This window comes from Caloenas nicobarica, chromosome 16, assembly GCF_036013445.1.
Source record: "Caloenas nicobarica isolate bCalNic1 chromosome 16, bCalNic1.hap1, whole genome shotgun sequence".
Classification (NCBI taxonomy): Eukaryota; Metazoa; Chordata; class Aves; order Columbiformes; family Columbidae; genus Caloenas; species Caloenas nicobarica.
This window is the reverse complement of record NC_088260.1, coordinates 10,664,155-10,680,956: the sequence shown is the minus strand read 5'-3', so window position 1 is coordinate 10,680,956 and position 16,802 is coordinate 10,664,155. Positions and strand designations below refer to the sequence as shown.

Here is a 16,802-nt window from a genome sequence, read left to right as displayed (position 1 = left end):
GTTTCCCCCAGGCTGTGCTGCAGACAAAGGCACTGGTTCCCAGTATGCTCATGAGGACATCCCAACTTACAACTGGCTCCTAAACTTACAGGCTTGAGCATTACATTATTTTTAAGAACTCTCAGTAATTAAGGTCTGCTGCACAGGGTTCCCTATTTCGCACTGTTAGAATTCACCTTTCTCTTGTACTATTGTCTATTAAGGACTTTTCTTCCCATCTCCACATTTCACTTTCTTAGATGTAGCTTCCTTCATCCACCATAATCATCAAATCCAGAACATCTGAGCCAAACTTCTAAGCACCGCACTGTCCCCTCCTTTCTTGAACCTACAAATATCTCTACAAAACCTCTGTGACACAGAGAAGAGACACAATCTCTATTAAAACCAGATCTGCCTCACATTATAAACTGGGCCACTGCCAAAGTCTGGGAGCAGAACACAGAGTCAGAGCCCCACCTGGGGCTTTTATCCTAATGGCAGGATGTGATTCCTGCCAGCTCCAAGTTCACCTGAAACCTCCATCAGAAAATCTCCCCCCTCCAAATGACGACAGCGAAGGACAGTTTTCAAATAATTTATTAGGAATTTAAAACTGAAATCTGGAAAAAGGGTTTACAGGTGTGGAGAGAACAAACATCGGAGTGTAATAACTTACTGGCTTAAAAACACAGCTTCTTTTAAAAAAAATGCCCACCCTGAAACCAGAGCCCCCGGCTCCAGGCGGCGGCAGCGCTGGCCGAGGGAAGCGCAGCCCAGCAGCACAGCTTGGCCTCGCGTGTCTGGAGGGGGCACGGAAGCAGCACAGCGCATACACCAAGAAGGAGGAAAGCGCTGTCCGCAGACCCAAATTTGAAGTATATAGAATAAAAATAAACCCAATAAAATGCAGCTCTTCTTTAATTAGGAAATATTTAAAAAAACAGACATACAGACTCTTGTCTCAGTAACAAAAATTATTGCTTTGTGTTTTCAGTACTAATCTGTTAAGTACCCTCTTACCTAAACAGAACTCTCCAAACGCATTGCCCAGGTCAGGACCAGCTCCGGCAGACGGGGAAGGACGGAAGCGAAGGGCGCTGTGGGCACCACGGCCCTCCCGCTCCTTTTCTAACCACCCCCCTCCCTTACAGGGGCTCAGTTTGGGGGAAGAGAGGGAATGATTTTTTAGATTTAAGATGAAGCTGTTATTTCCCTGGGAAAAGTGTTCGGCTGCATCTTAATAAAAGGCTTAATCACCCCCCTTAACAAGGTCTTTGGTTCAATGAGATCCAGACCCAAACCTGCCCCATGTGCTGCTGGAGGCGTCCCCGGCACAGGGCTCGTCCCCAGGGAAGCCCCAGCAGGTTCTGGAGAGGGGACCAGGCCACCCCCGTGCAGGACAACGGACAAATTCCCACCATCTTCAAGAACACAGAGTAAAGCAAACGGGAAGCTGCAATTCTATAATTCGTATAATCCCTGAGAAGCCCTTAACCCGCCCCCAAATCACCACCCTAATGCTTTTCTCCCCCGTTAGTGACTCCCCACCCCAGCGCCCTGCCCTTCGGAGAATGACCACCCAAATCTCCCCCCGGCCATGGCTGACACCCCTTCCGATCCCCTCGCCTCCCGAGGAGGATCCCCTTTCCCCGGAAACCCTGACGCAAGCGATAGCGTTTGGAGAGTTAATTCCTTTCCAAGTAACCAAGACAAGCGATGGCGGTAAAGCCCTTTACCTAAAGCCAACGCAGCGGCTGGCGCTACGGTGCCCAGTGATGGAGTCTGTACATCGAGCGATTGGAAGCAGCTTTAACCCGCTCAGCAAAACAGCCAACGGCCTCACCCCCGCCCACCCCCCCCCTTTCATCTCATCAGAGGTTCTTAAAATCTTACAGTAAAAGGTGTACAAAAAAAGAACGGAGTCCTGTCAGGATTCTGGTGGAGAGTATTGCTCACGCTGCGGCACCAAGTCCAGGACCTGGAGCTGCTCCTTGGAGCCAGGCTGCCGGCGGCAGCCAGGTTCAGCTCACAATATTTACATATTATACAGGAGGAAAAAGAAAACCCCACGTAAAACTAAACCTAGGAAAAAAAAAAATCTTTCAGCTGTAAGGATAGTGTTTTTCACTTAGCAAAATATACATTTGTTTTGTTCCATAGCGATGTCCAACATTTTCGGATCCTTGGAGTTTCACACTTTTCAAAGCCTCACATTTACAAAACAGAAACAATTAAAAACAGTTTCTTTAAAAAAAATAGAAATACATCAGTTCTTCTCAGCCTTTGCTCTCTCTGTGTCTCTTTCTTCCCTTCAGAACTGCATTCGTGTTACATACCGTGCTTTAAAAACACTGACGACAACAACAACAGAGTTGAAAATATTCAAAACAGTTTCAAAGCCAAATAAAAATACTCCTCAGTAAAAGCTACCTAACACAATCACAAAGCCAATTCATAAAATATGTCTACTAGCTCAGGAAAGAGCAAACAACAAAAAGAAGGGGTAGCCCCCAAAAAAGATAAAAAAATAAAATAAAAAAATAAAACTAACAGCTACTAAAATAAATAAAAGAAGAATCGGTGGGCTGGGGGCAGGGAGGGGGGAAGCGTAAACCGTCGGTGGTTAGTAAGAAAGCGAGATGATCTCCTCGGGTTCAGTCCAGTGTGGTCTGGTCAAAGGGAGAGATCAGGGCATGGCGGCAGGAGCCTGGCAGCTGGCCGGCAGTGTGCAGTTTGATTCAAGAAAAAGGTAACCTTGGCTCATCCCCCGAGGCTCACCAGGTCCTCCAGCCGCTGTCCTCGGTCAGGTCACTGGGGAATCTGCGGGACACAGCAGGGGAGGGAAGGGACAGGGTCTAGAACAACCAACAGCTTTTCTCTCGGGGTTTTCTTCTGGTGGGATTCGACAGAGACACTCGATACCCAAACCTGCCCCAACACAGACTTGCTCTGTGTCTTGCTGGCACGGCGATGGGGCATGGCAGAGCCGCTTCCGTCTTTGCGGGACCGTGAAACGAGGCCGCGCAGCCTGCCCGGCCCTGCGGCACTCCTGGCCCAGCACGGTCACTGTGCCTGGACACCTTTCCCTGCAAGTTTTTGCCCTCCTTTTTGAACAGCTGTTTTTCTTGTTTGGTTGGTTTTTGTTTTTTCAATTTAATTTAAAGCCAGCTAACTTCGGACACGTTTGCAAAGCAGAGACCATCCACCAGTTTCCTCTCAGGCCCACCCAAGGACTAGAAACAGAACTGATCAGCCTCGGAGTTTTCTTCTACCCTTCTCCCATGCAGAAGAGGAAAAACCTCGCTCCCCAGAGCCAGTGGTCTCAGCAGCAGCGAGAACAACGAGCTGCATGGAGGAGGCTTCCCCAGCCACGCAGGTGAGCCGAGCTTGTCTCTCAGGATCGCCACCGGGCTGTGATTCTGGCCAACCCTGCAGATCTTTCCTCTCTCTGTCAGTTCTCCCGTTTCCTTCCCCGTTGCACCCAGACACTAAATGGTCTCTCCACAGCACTCCCAGCCTCGGCAGCACAAGGTAGGAACCCAACCTGCCAAGCCTCTGGTGCAGAGAGAGCCCCGAGCCGGCCACAGGACTCCACAGTGGCATCCACAGCTCCTGCCGAGAGCCCAAGCACAGGGGCCCGCTCGGAACGTCACTCCTCCCATTACCTGTTCCTGTTCGAAGCTCTCTTACCTCCTGCCTCCTTGGTCCCCAGCTTCAGTGATACCCATTGGTAAAAGCTGTTGCAATCAAGGGACCCTGCGAAGAAAAAGTTAAAATCCCACTCAAGCAAACGAAAGAAAAATTAAGAACTACTACCACAACAAATTCAGTCATGGCCCAGATGCTGGGAAAGCTGGTTTCAGCGGGAGGTGCTAGGTCTAAAAAGCACATCACCCTGCAGAACACTGCGTCAGGGCCCCCACAGGCTCTTGGAAACTCTGGGCCAGATCAGGGAAAGGTCTGGATATCAGGACCTTGAGTGGTGGCTAGGGAGAGCCAGTGGAGCCCAGGGATGCTGCAAGAGAACTGCTGCATCCTGCACCATCCGTGTGCTGTGGGGCTCAGCGGTGGCACGGCGGATGCTGCAGCAGGTGGCATTTCTTAACTAGAAAACAGGCTACAGGCTGAGAGGGGGCCACCCACTGCTGCTTGCCTCCATCGCCACGCGGAGATGCAGCCCCTTCCCCAGCCATGCTGCTCTCCATCCCCCTGCCCCTGCGCAGAGCCTGACAGGGAACACTCACCCCTAGGCTGTGGCCGAAGCCAGTGCTGGGGGCTGGACTGGCAGCGCTGATGTAACTGCTGACTCCCGAGTCCTGGTTGGCAGCTCCGTAAAGCTCTGCCATGGGCCCGGGGCTGGTGGTGCCCAGAAATCCACCGGTGCGACTGGGGGTGGAACCTACGGGAGGCAGCAAAACTACAGAGTCAAGATCCCAAAAATGCAAACCCTGTCCCACCCCCCCTCCCGCAGCCCCATCGCAAACCTCCGTGCCAGGACACGGCGCTGGGGAGGAAAGTGGCAGTTACCTGTCCCTCGCACCACGGCTGCCGCAGCCGCTGCTGCCGCCATTGGTCCATACGCAGTGAGGGGGATGGCTGGAAAAGAAGGAACGGGCATCTCAGGGGCACTGTGGCTACACGGGGAACTAACTCCTCAGCAGGAGCCTTCACTTCCCGCTGAAAAATACCAGGCACAGGGGCGCATCAGCCTAGTGCATCACACAGGACATCCAAGGACGACGAGAGGGAGTGCACAACCCTGCATTTACTGGTGTCCTTTTGCACAACGAATGTTCGGGGGGCTCACTGGCCATGCTCTGCTAAGCCCACAGCCCTGGAGCAGCTGAGGGCAGAATGTGGAAAAGCTGAACCAGAAGTGGGCAATTGCAGACGCATCCTGTCACTCCTTAGCTTGCACGACGCAGTTAATCTGAAGCTACAGATCCAGATTTTGGCTGTAAATGTGGAGAACAGCAGCAGCTGGCAGCTCAGCATCCTGAGGCTCAGTCTGTCCTCGCCATCCCTTGGTACTATTACTGAATAACAGTTTAACAGCCTTTCTCCCTGTTTCTCCGCTCTTCTCAAGACACACCATCCTCCCCAAGTTCTGCTCCTGAAATGCCCAACCCCTTGCCATTCATTGTAGAAAAGCAGGAAACATATACCTAGGGAGCAGGGACTAGAAATGGCTTAATTGAAACAGTAAGTCTTAATTTATATGTAGCAGTTCTAATTCCCAACTCTATTGCCACAGGCATCCAGCCCTCGGGGCAGGAGCCATCTCGCCAGTGTGTTTCTTTTTGCCCTTAAAATGACTGGGTCAGCATTTCATGCTTGAATGTGAAATTCACTGTGATTCTGTTTAAAGCACCATAAAAAGAGGTCAGAACAAATCAATCGCGTTAAGGCTGAAACCCAGACTAGCTTATAAGGGAATATTTAGTAGCAGGCACCAGCCTGTTTCACACAAACGTCATATGACGCTTATATCTGGGTTAGCCGCTCATTACAGGCCCTGGGCAAACGAGAGCATGTTGCTGCTTTGCAGCAGCCCCAAAGATGCTGTTCTCAGGAGGAAAGGCTGCTGGCAGCCACCCTCCTGCCCCATCATTGCTTCAAGTCCCTAAGACGCAACTGAATGAATGTGGTTTTACTGAGGAAGGAGGCGAGGTCTTCTCCAAAAGCCTCTAGTTCTATTTCCAGGAAAAAACCCTTCTTGCTTTTGCGGTCTATCTACTGAGACACCAGGGTTGTGTTGTGATGACAAAGCACCTGCACGTTAGCTTCCCTGCATGCTGGAGCAATCAGCCCTGCTTGTGCCATCCCCTCCTCTCAGTTCCACTTGCCAAGGCCACCAAGCGCAGCCCATTTACGCGCACGCACCCACTTGAAGGCACGAGGGCCCTCGAGCACGGTACAGCTCGCGGGGCCTTTGTAAGGAACGAAGGGGGCTCTGCCCTTTGTGGGACCAACTCCAGCCTCTGCGTGCGAACCGCAGCTCTCAGCCCAGCCAAGAGGCTGCACAGCGACTGCTTAGCAGTAGGTAAGCATAACGGGAAGGGAAGAATGCCACGATCCCCAGCTGGTGCTTCAGCAAGACACTCGGGACTGTAAGCTAAGGTGGCACCCAGCCAGGACAGCGGCATTAATAACTTCTTGTTGCAGAGAGCCCTGGTGCACCCAAGCCACCGGTGACTGCCAGGCCCCAGGCAACTCACCTCCGCCTGGAAAAGGCACAGAGCAGCCAGGGGTGGACCCCGGAGGCAAAAAACCCCCACTTTTGCCAAATCACTAACATTCCCCTGCATATTTTAAGGGTTTTGCTGAAAAAACACACATGTAAATAAACAACCGGACCCACATCTCCTTTGTTTGTTAACCAAAAGGCTCAGAGGTGGGGGTCAGGTGCTTACGCGGTTGCATATGTGGTGTCAGGGAAGGGTTTTATTAAGAGGGAGCTGGGATTTGGTCTCCCCCTACCTTCCTCAGGGTGATTTGTCCCTTGGTGGCTGCCAACCTCAGCATTCTCAGCAACAGAGAATCCCTGAGGATTTGACACGGATCTGTGCCACAGAAACGCCCTTTCAAGTCTGTTGGTGCTGCTAATTCCAGGAGAGCTTCTCAGGAAGCTTTTCCACACCCCCATTACAGAGAGATTCAAACCCTGAAACAGGTGGGGGCAAGGAAGCACTGGGGGGAAGAACACCACAGGAATGAGATGGCACATGGGGAGCAGGGTGCTACACAAAGCTGCTTTTCTAGGACAAAAACCATGAACATGACAGAGCTGGGGAAAACATGGCCATGGAGGGGAGAGTAGATAGAAGGAGAATCACCTAGAGAGAACATGCTGCACATAACCCAGGGGCTGAGGATCCAGTGGGTATTTGCACTTGTGAGGATACTGAACCAGGACCAGTCCCTGGAGAATGGTCCCCTGACCCCATTCCATTCCACAGTTCCCCACCAGCACTGCAGGACTTCGGACAATCCCACCACGCTCGCTTCTGCCCGGGAAGCCTGCGTGGGAGTAGCTGGGGAGCTGCACCACCCGCAGTGGGGAGAGCATTCCCTGCAGCCCCTCCTGCACAGGGGAACGGGATTAGCGTAACCGGGAGTGCCCCCACACCCTCTCCCTCCTCCCAGCACTCCAAATCTTGTCCTTGCAGCAGCTCAGGTCATTTGTAGACCTCTGAAAAGTCACCCTGCTCTCTGCAGTTTTCCATATCTGGTTTACACCCAGCCTGGGGCGAGGAGCTAAAAACAAGGCAAGGAGCAGGAAACACCATCTAAGGATTACATGCCTTCATTTGGTATGACCTCCATTGCCCTTCTCAGAGGCAACACACATGGCTCTGATTGCCTCTCCATCTTTCCAGCCCCAGCTCTGGATGGAGCTCGTACAGATGGAAGAGGAAACAAGGAACGTTTCCAGTCTAACTGCACCAGGTTGTGGAGCAGAGACACCGCTTAACAGCCCAAAGTCCCCTTCTCCCCTTCCGGCTTGCGAGTTTAGGAAACGAGCGGGACTGACCTGTGAGCTCGGGGAGGACGGGGGCACTCGGGAGAGGGGTCCGCTCTACACGGAACTCTAAAAACGAAATGCAAGACAGCTTAGGAACTCGTCAAACGCCCCGAGGGAGACCCCGCAGAGAGACAGCAGCGGGGTCTGCCGGGGGAGCAGCCTGTAGCCAGACTGCGACCAGACCAGGGTCTTCTTTAAACTAATTTATAACTGGTGCTGAAAGGTGCTGGACTCCTGCCCTGGAGACTGAAAGGGTCCATTTATCCATAGAATAAATCTGGCCAAGGCAGGGCAAGAGCAGCCCCAGGCCTGCCCCGCAGTGCTGCCCTGCGACCCATCCAACCTGGCCCTTCAGCTGCCACACCAGTAGATGCTCAGAACGTTCCACACTCATCCAGCCATGGGTTTACAGCCAGGCACTTGAAGCCACTATGACTGAGACCCATAAACTGGATTCACAGAGAGCTTCCAGCCAGCTAGGAGGCAACAGCAACTTTCAGCCCCAGTCAGCCTGGGCTCGCCTCAGGCAAAGCAGCAACTTCCCACTCCCAGCCCCTAACACCAGGACTTCATATATAAACCATCAAACTGAGGGATGAAGTAAGGAAGGGATGCTCAGAGTTGCCACTTCTCTAGAAAACAGCACGACAGCCTCTTCTCTATGTGTGCTCTGCCTCATCCCCTGCCTGGCAGGGAACGCTGGGGAGAAGAGGCCCCAGCAGGCGCTGAGCAGCTGCGGCACAGCAGGTTCCATCAGAGTCTGTGTTCTGAGCACATGGCGGGGCTGGGAGCTTGAAACCACCCAGTTTGCAGGGGATCTGCAGCCCATCGCCCCCACAGATGTTTTCTGGAGGCTGTGAGCGGTCCAGGCGCCGTTCAGAACACAACTACAGCACTGCAGGCGCCTGCATTTTGGGTGCCTAGGAGTCCCCCAGCCCACAGAAAGTCACATTATAAAATCCTGTGCTACTTTCAGAGCGGTGGCAACTCTGGTAGAGACAGACAGACACAAAGGCAGCAGGACAGGCAGAGCTGCAGAGGCCCTTCTGTGTCACAGCAGCAGCCCTATGAAGGAGGCCGACATGAAGGGCGTCAGAGCAGCCTTGGGCTTTTCCTGCCACTGGAGTGTGCGGATAATCCTAATGAAGGACAGGCTGTTCCACCTATTCCAGGGCTTTTCCCCTCCCCCTTCCACATCCGTCTCCAATTTAAAGAAAGACCAAACAGGGGAAAGGGTGAAAGGGGCAGAGCCTGGGTCACCCATCACGCCAGGGACCCCCGTCACCTGAAGGCAGACCAAAAATCTGAGCAGCGAGCACCACTCACCAGGGAACTGGTAAGTGTAGCCAGGTGCAATGCCAGTGTAACTTCGACTCGCGTAGGTGGCAGCTTGGAAGCCTGGATAACCTGGGTGAGAGAAAAGGGCTCTGTTACTGCAAGCTCACAGGGTCCACGAGCAACGTGACCATCAGTGTTGGATAAAACAAACAGGACTAACAGCAGAAACCCCAGGAAATCGCTGGCAGAATGCACAGCACACGCGAATCTGCCGTAGAGTTCTAGCAGGCCCATTTAATTTTTTTCCTCACTCCAAACATGTAAGGACATGGAGGTTTCCTTCTCAGAAGCTCATCGCTCTGCAGACTCAGGCTTTCTGATGCATCAGCTGGATTCACAAATAGGAGATCAGGGCGGTGGAGGCATTTGAATGGCTGAATAGCTCTGAGTCACTTTTACACCAGAAGTGCTGGCGAAAGCAGGCAGAGAGCTCCTTCCTGGTGCAGGCTGGGAGGACAATCCCTGCCGTTCCCAAGAAGCTGACCACCTATACAGAACGAGCCTGTGAAAATGCAGGGCACTGACTCAGAGATTAATATTTGAGATTTCCCAAGACGTAAGTACGTGGATTTCCCAATGACTCAGCTTGAGCCTTGCTGCTTTAAAATTCAGATGGTTTAGAAAAGGCAAAACTCAAAAACCACAGGCTGGAGATTTATTTTCCTTCAATAAGTCAAGTGAAAACATTGGGGGAAATAATGTCCTTTTTGGGGTTTTGTTCAGTGACTAACTGCTACTCGGGAGGCTTAGCAAGGAGAGCCAGGCTGAGTACACTCTGTTCAGCAACATCAGCGATGATCCTGAGCAACGGCTGTGCTCTTGGTTGAGCTCAAGCCTGGCTGGAATGAACAGAAGGAGGGAGAAGAGCCAGGAACAGCACCTGTGCTGGAGGGACCGTGCTTGACTCTCAGATCCAGGCACGAGGGTTTGTAGACCTGGAATCAGAGGCTACAGAGGAAGTTTTTTATTTTTTAAATCTTGTATCTGAACACATTTGCCTCAGAATCATGGACTGGCATGAGACGCAGCCTGCTTGTCACCAAATCTTGTATCTGAACACATTTGCCTCAGAATCATGGACTGGCATGAGACGCAGCCTGCTTGTCACCAATTTCTCCTTACAAGACAGTCTCATGATAAGTATATAGTTTTCCTTGCAATACCAGATACTTGCTGTCCCTGAAAGGGAGGGAACAAAGTGAGCCAGAGCTTAGCTAGAACTTCAAAGGCATTTTTATAGTCTTTAAATGGCAGCGAGGACATTTATAGGGACCATTGTTTCAAGTGGAAGCTCACAGGCTCTTTAATCAACTAATTCATCAGAAAGCCTGTACAAGTGTGGGAGGAAGAAGCCTGGGCGCAGATCACTCCACGCTTCACCTGTAAAGTGACATCCTATTCCACGACAGCCATCCAAGAATTCCAGTCTGTATGCTGTGGCCCTGCAGATTGTTAATGGAGCTGCAGAGGGTCAGAGCTGCCCAGCAGCACACGGCTGCGTCCTGCCAGCTGTCGCAGGGCAGCAGTGACAAGTTTGCAGTTTTTCCAGGTGCCACCAGAGGGCAAGTTGCGATCACAAACATGTCCCAGCACCCTCCAGAGCATCCCCGGCCTTGCACCGGGAAGAGCTGCTGCCCTTGGCCGCCCTGGGGATCAAACCTCTAAGCTGCTGGCTGGCAAGACAGGGAGCGGAGGAGGTTTGTCCTTGGGCTTACCCAGCATGCCGATCCCCAGCATGAAGGCGTCCATCCCGTATGGCATCACTCGGGACCGCCCTCGCGCTGAGCCCGTCGGGGACATCACCTCCTTCGGCTGGGCTTTTTTACACTCCACCTGCCACAAGAAAGGAAGGATCAGGCTCGGAGCTGCTGCAGGGCATGGGCCAGGCAGGGCTGTCCGCTTGACGACACTCCCCGGCAGCCTGTCCTGCTGTCCTTCCATCCATCCCTGCCTCTGGCCGTGCCGCTAGCCTTCCCCCTCGCTCTGCAGCCACCATGGCCAACGGGGAGCTCAAACGCTGCTTTTCTCCCCTTGGAGCTGCCCCCGATGCTCTGCTGGGCTCTTTACCAGGGCCTCAAAGCCTAATTTTCCTCATTTCTGAATGAGGATTAAAACCTGGCCCCTCCCAGGCCACCAAGAGGTTTCACGTAACTTCAGAATCTCCAAGTACTGCACAATTCCTCATTACACTTTTCTCCTTGAAAACTCAGTATTGTGCTGGTTCACCTTCACACTGCAAGTTTCTTTCCCAGACTGGCTGCTGTGATTTTGGGGAGAAGACTCCATCCAGTTCCCCACTGCAGAGATGGTGCGTGGGGACCCCAGTGCCCCGCACCCTGCCCCACTCTACCCCACACCTCTGCCCCTTTTTCCCCAGGTTCTGCCCCAGACACTCACCATTTTGTTGTTGATCTCATGGAAGTGGATTTCGCACACTTTTTCCACGATGTCTTCACTTTCAAAGGTGACAAACCCAAACCCTGAAGAAAAGGCAAAACTCCTTGATCAGGTCTGAGTTCTGCACAGTTTGCACCCGCTACTCACATCCTTTTATCGGCAGAAGGACGGCACAATCAGCCCTTTCTCAAACGGCTGTCACTCATCTTCCCTCTCCAGCAAATCCTGCTTTTATACATAAGAACAGGACCGTCCCCTTATAGATTCCCCTTCTCATCCTGTACTCCCCACCCTCTCTGATTCCAACCGCTCTCAAAACCAAGTTGTTGGGTTTTTTTTTTCAACTTTGCTATTTGCAAGGCAAACCACGTGGCTGATAATGCTGGGGAGGATCCCGGCAGACACTCACACAAAGGGTCGGTGGAGAACCGAACAGCTGCTTGCCAGGACATCACCACCCTTGCTAAACGCACCCCACCAGCAATGACCCCCTGCATGTTTCCTCACGGTCACTGGTGACAAAGCCTTGTGTGAGCAGGCAAATATCAGCAACGCAGTTGTATAGAGCAAGAGAGATGCACACAAGCAAAGCAATTCGCAAAGTTTCACCGAAGCAAGGTTGGTATCTGGGGTAAGACAGGACAGCGTGTTCGTGGCCCAAGCTCACACGTCCTTTCTCTCACCAGCCCCTTTGCTGACAGTTTTGGCAAAGCCCGGCTCGGGTGGGCAGACTAAACTCCTCTCGGATGACTGCAGCCGCCTCCGGAAAACTGAGGCAGGTGGGAGGACACCTTTAAGCTTGCCTTACAAGCAAGCTGGGATTAAGCAGAGCCTTCCGCCTGCCAGAACTGGCCAATTCCATGGTGCTTTAAAATAATTTCTAAAACCAGACAAGGACCTGCTGCCCAGAACCGCACTTTTTCCTCCATACTGCCAGAAAAGTCTCTCTCTGTGAACTCCTGTGAACCGGGGAGTTCAAGAACAAAACCCTGACACCGAAACCAGTTCTGAGCCTCATCAGACCCCCACTAGGCCTGGGGCAGAGCCCCACGCTGCCGACACGGTAGACAGCAGCTCACCCTACAACTCTTTAATTGGACTAGTGACTGGGAGGCAGCCGTGGAGGAACAGGGGTTAACACTTCTTCCCTTTTAAGATGAAGCTGGAACATCCCAGGTCAGACAACCAGCGTACATTTAATGGTTTTAGAAAAATAAAGCAAAAACCTGAAGTGCACACAGTGTAGCGAGAACAGAAGGGAGTGTTCCCTGGCTGATCCAGGGGCAGAGGTGCTTGGACATGCTTCAAACAGCACACAGACACGAGAGTGGCCCAGCACAGGGCTGTTACTGGCCAATTTGGAAAATGCTGATGCTAAGTTTGCACGCTAAGCTGTCGCAAATAAATCTCTGAGGTGGTGCAATGCTTGTGCCGAGTTCTGCTGTGCTCTGGGGCAGTCGGTCTGAAGACTCACCAGGAAAGCGGGAGGCAAGGACACCCATGGGTGGCCTGGGTCTGGATAGGGCAAATATTACAGCCTCACTCCCACCCTGTAACCGGACCCCATCAGCAAGACTCAGGTAAAAAAAGGTGACCTGGGAGCAGAAGCGGGCTCCGGGCCGAGGAAGGGGCGAGAGGCAGGCACTCCGCGGGCTCTCGTGTCAGCTTTCCCAGCGCTCAGATTACTGGGGACAAGGTGAGACACACACTGCGGGCTGGAGGCGCGGAGGTGAGCGGGCAGGCGAGGGGGCCGCCTCCTCTCACATATCTGCAACTCAGCGAGTTTACAGCACAGGAAACGCGCCGGACAAAAGCCCTCTGTGCTGCGAGGGACGCTGGTGAAGGATGCAGATGCAGAAGGATGGGGCGACTGGAGGCAAGATAAAGAGCAGCTGCGACCCTCATGCCCTGCTGCTGGGATACCAACCCCTCTGCGGGAGGCAAACCCTCCGCAGTTCCCCCTCCACAGCCAGCAGCTCTCACCTCGGTGTCGGTTGGTTGTCTTGTCGAACATCAGCATCGCATCATCCACCTGCAAAGAGAAGGGCTCCCATCAGCTTATTGCTGTTGCCATAAGCATCCCCTGACACGTTTGTGCAGAGCTTCCCAGGCCTCCCCAGACCTGAGGGGATGGAGATGAGACCTCCTGTCCCCAAGAAAGAAACAGGGTGTGTGTACACATGCACACATGCATCGGCTACCGCACCAGGCGCTTCCCCAGGCCGCGACCAGCCTTGTTTCCCCACCAGCTTGGGGCAGGTGCTGCCGAGCTGAGCCCCCTCAGCCCGGCCCCTGGCAGGGAGCGACCCCGATTGTTTGCCTGCAGCTCCAGCCGGGGGGCAAGGAGCAGGGAAGGCATTGTTCCCAAATCCCAGCCTCAAAGGAGAGGAGAATTAAAGGGGGGGAGAGAAGCAAAGCTGAAGAGGGGAGAGGAATAAGGGGCCTCCCAGCGCCGGGGGAAGTGGAGGCCTCAGACAACAGAGCCTGCCTGGGAAGCGCCCCCGCCCCCACTCCAGAGGAGCCTTTTCCTCTAAGTGAGGTTTCCCACTGCTGGAGGCTGTAATTAGAGCAAATTTACTGCAAGGCCTGAGCAGGGCTGCCTTCCCGGGGGGAGGGGTGGCCAGGTCCCATCCCCCAGCCCCCAGGGGCCGCTCTGCCCCCCCAGCACATCCCGCCTGCGCCCGCTTGTCCCCCATCTTGTCCCCCATCTCCCCGCTCCCAGAGCTGCGCCCACCCACAGGTCAGCCTGAGCAGGGTTAAAAGATACACCCCAATCCCTTCCGTGTAAGCCCCGGTGTAAACCCGTCCCACTGACCCATCCCTCCTCTCTAATGCCGCTGCTTTAATCCGATTATGAAACTGGACGTGCAAGTGCTCAGGGGAGGCGGCAGCAGGCTCCGGCCAGCAGCTGCCCTGGCCCTTCTCCTCCTCCTCCTCCTCCGTGCGAGACCACCGCTCCCCAGGCAGCGAGCCCCAGGTGTCCCTGACTCCGTGGAAGGATTACTCCCTCGCCATGTCCCCAGGAAGCATCTGCATTGCTGCCTTCTCCAGAGCGTCCCACCAGTCGAGCCCATATCCCAATGCAGGCAGCCACCAGCATCGCTCCTGGAGAGCCAACAGGTCAGGGCAGGGAGAGGGACAATCCAGGACAGCTGGCTCCACCTCAGTGCCACAAGGATGGAAGAGCCCTTGCTAGTGTTTCCAGTGCCACCACGAGCAGACAGAGTTCACCTTTGATGCCCTTGGGCTTGCCCAACACATCCATCCCGCAAGAGCCAGGTGACAACAGACAACCTGGCTCCTGCTCATCCCATGATCTTCCCAACCCGGCTCAGACTCCCTCGGCCAAGTCAAACAACACCTGAGAAACGTGCCAGGCTTCCAGCCAGAGCCACGGGGGATGAAAGACTCGCACAGACCCAGAGCGAGTCGTCAGCACTTCCCAAGACGCCGCTGGGGGCTGAGGGCAGCTGGTCACGCTATCATTACCCATCGCTGCTCCGTTCTGCCCCTTCACAGTGCCAGCACAACTGTGATGTGCTGGGGGAAACCTGATGTGGCTTAAAAATATTTCAAGAGGTTTTGCTGTCTGGTTTTGTTCATTTTTTAAACTAGATCAGTTCCTCCATCCGTTTCTCAGAAAGGCTGGGCACATAGCTGTCCTTCTCCCAGTAAAGACTGGGAGAAAGCTGTGTGAACGGCACTCTGCAGCAGCGCTGCTGCTGAAGACCTCAACGCAGGTCGCTGGAGCCCACAAACCCATTGCAATGACACAGGACCACAAGAATGAAAAACCCAGCAGGGACGAGCACAGCCCAGCTGTGCTGACTTACCCTGTCCAACCAGCCCCAGTGACCACCTCTTCTTCTCAGAGCCTGGACAAGCTGCAAGGGGCAGCACCCAGCACACGTCCACACACCAAACCACCTCACAGCAACACCCCAGGCAGCAGCCAAGCACTGCTCGAGCACTCAGAGCTGGGAGACGTGCAGCCGCTTCACCCCAAATGGCACTCGGCGCACCCAGAGGAGAGCTGCAGCCTTCCTGCAGCTGAGCCTTCTTCTACGTTTCTGCTGGTGCTCTGAGATCCAGTGTCTACCCAGCACTCCAAAGTCTTGCCATAACGTATTGACAATAACACACATGCTTTATTTGAAAGCTGTTTCCTGCCATGAGCTAAATCCGAGATGGATAGGTGTCTATGTGTATATACACACAATATGTGAAATAGTCTCACCCCACTCAACTCTAGGGTCCCAACTCTGTGTATGGCTACAACTGGTGGTTTTTATTGCCAACAAAACCTACACAGGAGCATCTTCTTGTCTCCTTCCAAGGCAACAGGTGTGATGAGCTGGGTGGTCTCAGCACACAGCCAGTGCCGTGGGATAAAGCAGAGCCCTGTAACCCCGCGAGGGTGCAGGGTGGTGCTGGAGCCCACAGGGACACACCGAGAGACGGAGAGCGGCCTCCCCGCACCCACAGGGACACACCGAGAGACGGAGAGCGGCCTCCCCGCGCCCACAGGGACACACCGAGAGACGGAGAGCGGCCTCCCCACACCCACAGGGACACACCGAGAGACGGAGAGCGGCCTCCCCGCGCCCACAGGGACACACCGAGAGACGGAGAGCGGCCTCCCCGCACCCACAGGGACACACCGAGAGACGGAGAGCGGCCTCCCCGCACCCACAGGGAGCGGCCATTTCCAGCACCCTGCCCAGGGGCTCTGGCCTCAGGCCACATCCCTCCTGGCTCTGGCCTGGCTCATCCCTCCTGGTCTGGAGCGAGGGGAGGGGATGGAGACCGGCTGCCTCAGCTCGCAGGGCTCCCCGAGGCCCAGCACCACCCAAACACCCAGGCAGCACCAAGCACTGAGGGGATGAAGGTAACATGGCCGGCTCTCACCACGGCCTGGGGGAAGCAAGGCCTGCCCCGACCCCACAGCCACCCACGAGTGGCAGCCCCCAGCGGGCAGTTATTACGGCGCTGAACCGATCCCCCCCCCGCCTCGCCGGGCCCTTCCCGGCTGGGCCGCGCGGGCCCCAACAAAGGCGGCCGCCGGCGGGGCCGTCGCCATGGCAACGCGGCCGCCAATGGCAGCTGCCGCCCGGATTAGCGCCGGGCACAAAGCCGCCCCGCTGCGCCCGCCCCGCCAGCGGCGGCGCCCTCACACACAGCGCGGCCTGGGATGGCGGGCGGGAGGGCGCCCGACGGGGGCCGAGACCTCCCTCCCTCCCAGGCAAACCACCATCACTCACAAGGGGTTCACACCACCAGGAGAAAGGTTTCACTAGCCAGCCCCCCACCTGCAACCACTCCGTGTGCATGTCCCCCCAACTACGGCTTCTCGTGGGACAGAGGTGCCGCCATCTTGGCTCGCCCCCCTGAGGGGACACGAATGCGATGGGGGAAACAAGGGACAGCGGGGAACCGGCGCAGCCACGAATGGAGGTGGCATCTCCAGCCCATCCTCAGTAGTTGGCAGAGCTGAACCAGATCAACTACCCGAGAACTGGATGTAGGAGAAATGTGTGGAAAACGGCACCAAAGAGTTTCA

The 16,802-nt window shown here is 54.6% G+C and overlaps 1 protein-coding gene across 3 annotated transcripts in view; it reads right to left on the bottom strand.

Moving 5' to 3' along the window:
- Positions 1–1,862: 1,862 nt before the first annotated feature.
- MSI1 (musashi RNA binding protein 1) overlaps positions 1,863–16,802 on the bottom strand; it is a 29,438-nt gene continuing 14,498 nt past the window's right edge. For 2 of the 3 annotated variants that reach the window (XM_065646575.1, XM_065646577.1), the window contains 9 exons: positions 13,226–13,274; positions 11,243–11,325; positions 10,561–10,678; positions 8,834–8,914; positions 7,517–7,573; positions 4,510–4,578; positions 4,227–4,399; positions 3,673–3,738; positions 1,863–2,802 (listed from right to left, as the gene is read on the bottom strand). In XM_065646575.1, coding sequence (XP_065502647.1) covers positions 3,697–3,738; positions 4,227–4,399; positions 4,510–4,578; positions 7,517–7,573; positions 8,834–8,914; positions 10,561–10,678; positions 11,243–11,325; positions 13,226–13,274 — 672 coding nt within the window. In that variant the 3' untranslated portion in view covers positions 1,863–2,802; positions 3,673–3,696. The remainder of the gene's footprint in view (positions 2,803–3,672; positions 3,739–4,226; positions 4,400–4,509; positions 4,579–7,516; positions 7,574–8,833; positions 8,915–10,560; positions 10,679–11,242; positions 11,326–13,225; positions 13,275–16,802) is intronic. The other variant, XM_065646576.1, reaches the window with a different exon arrangement.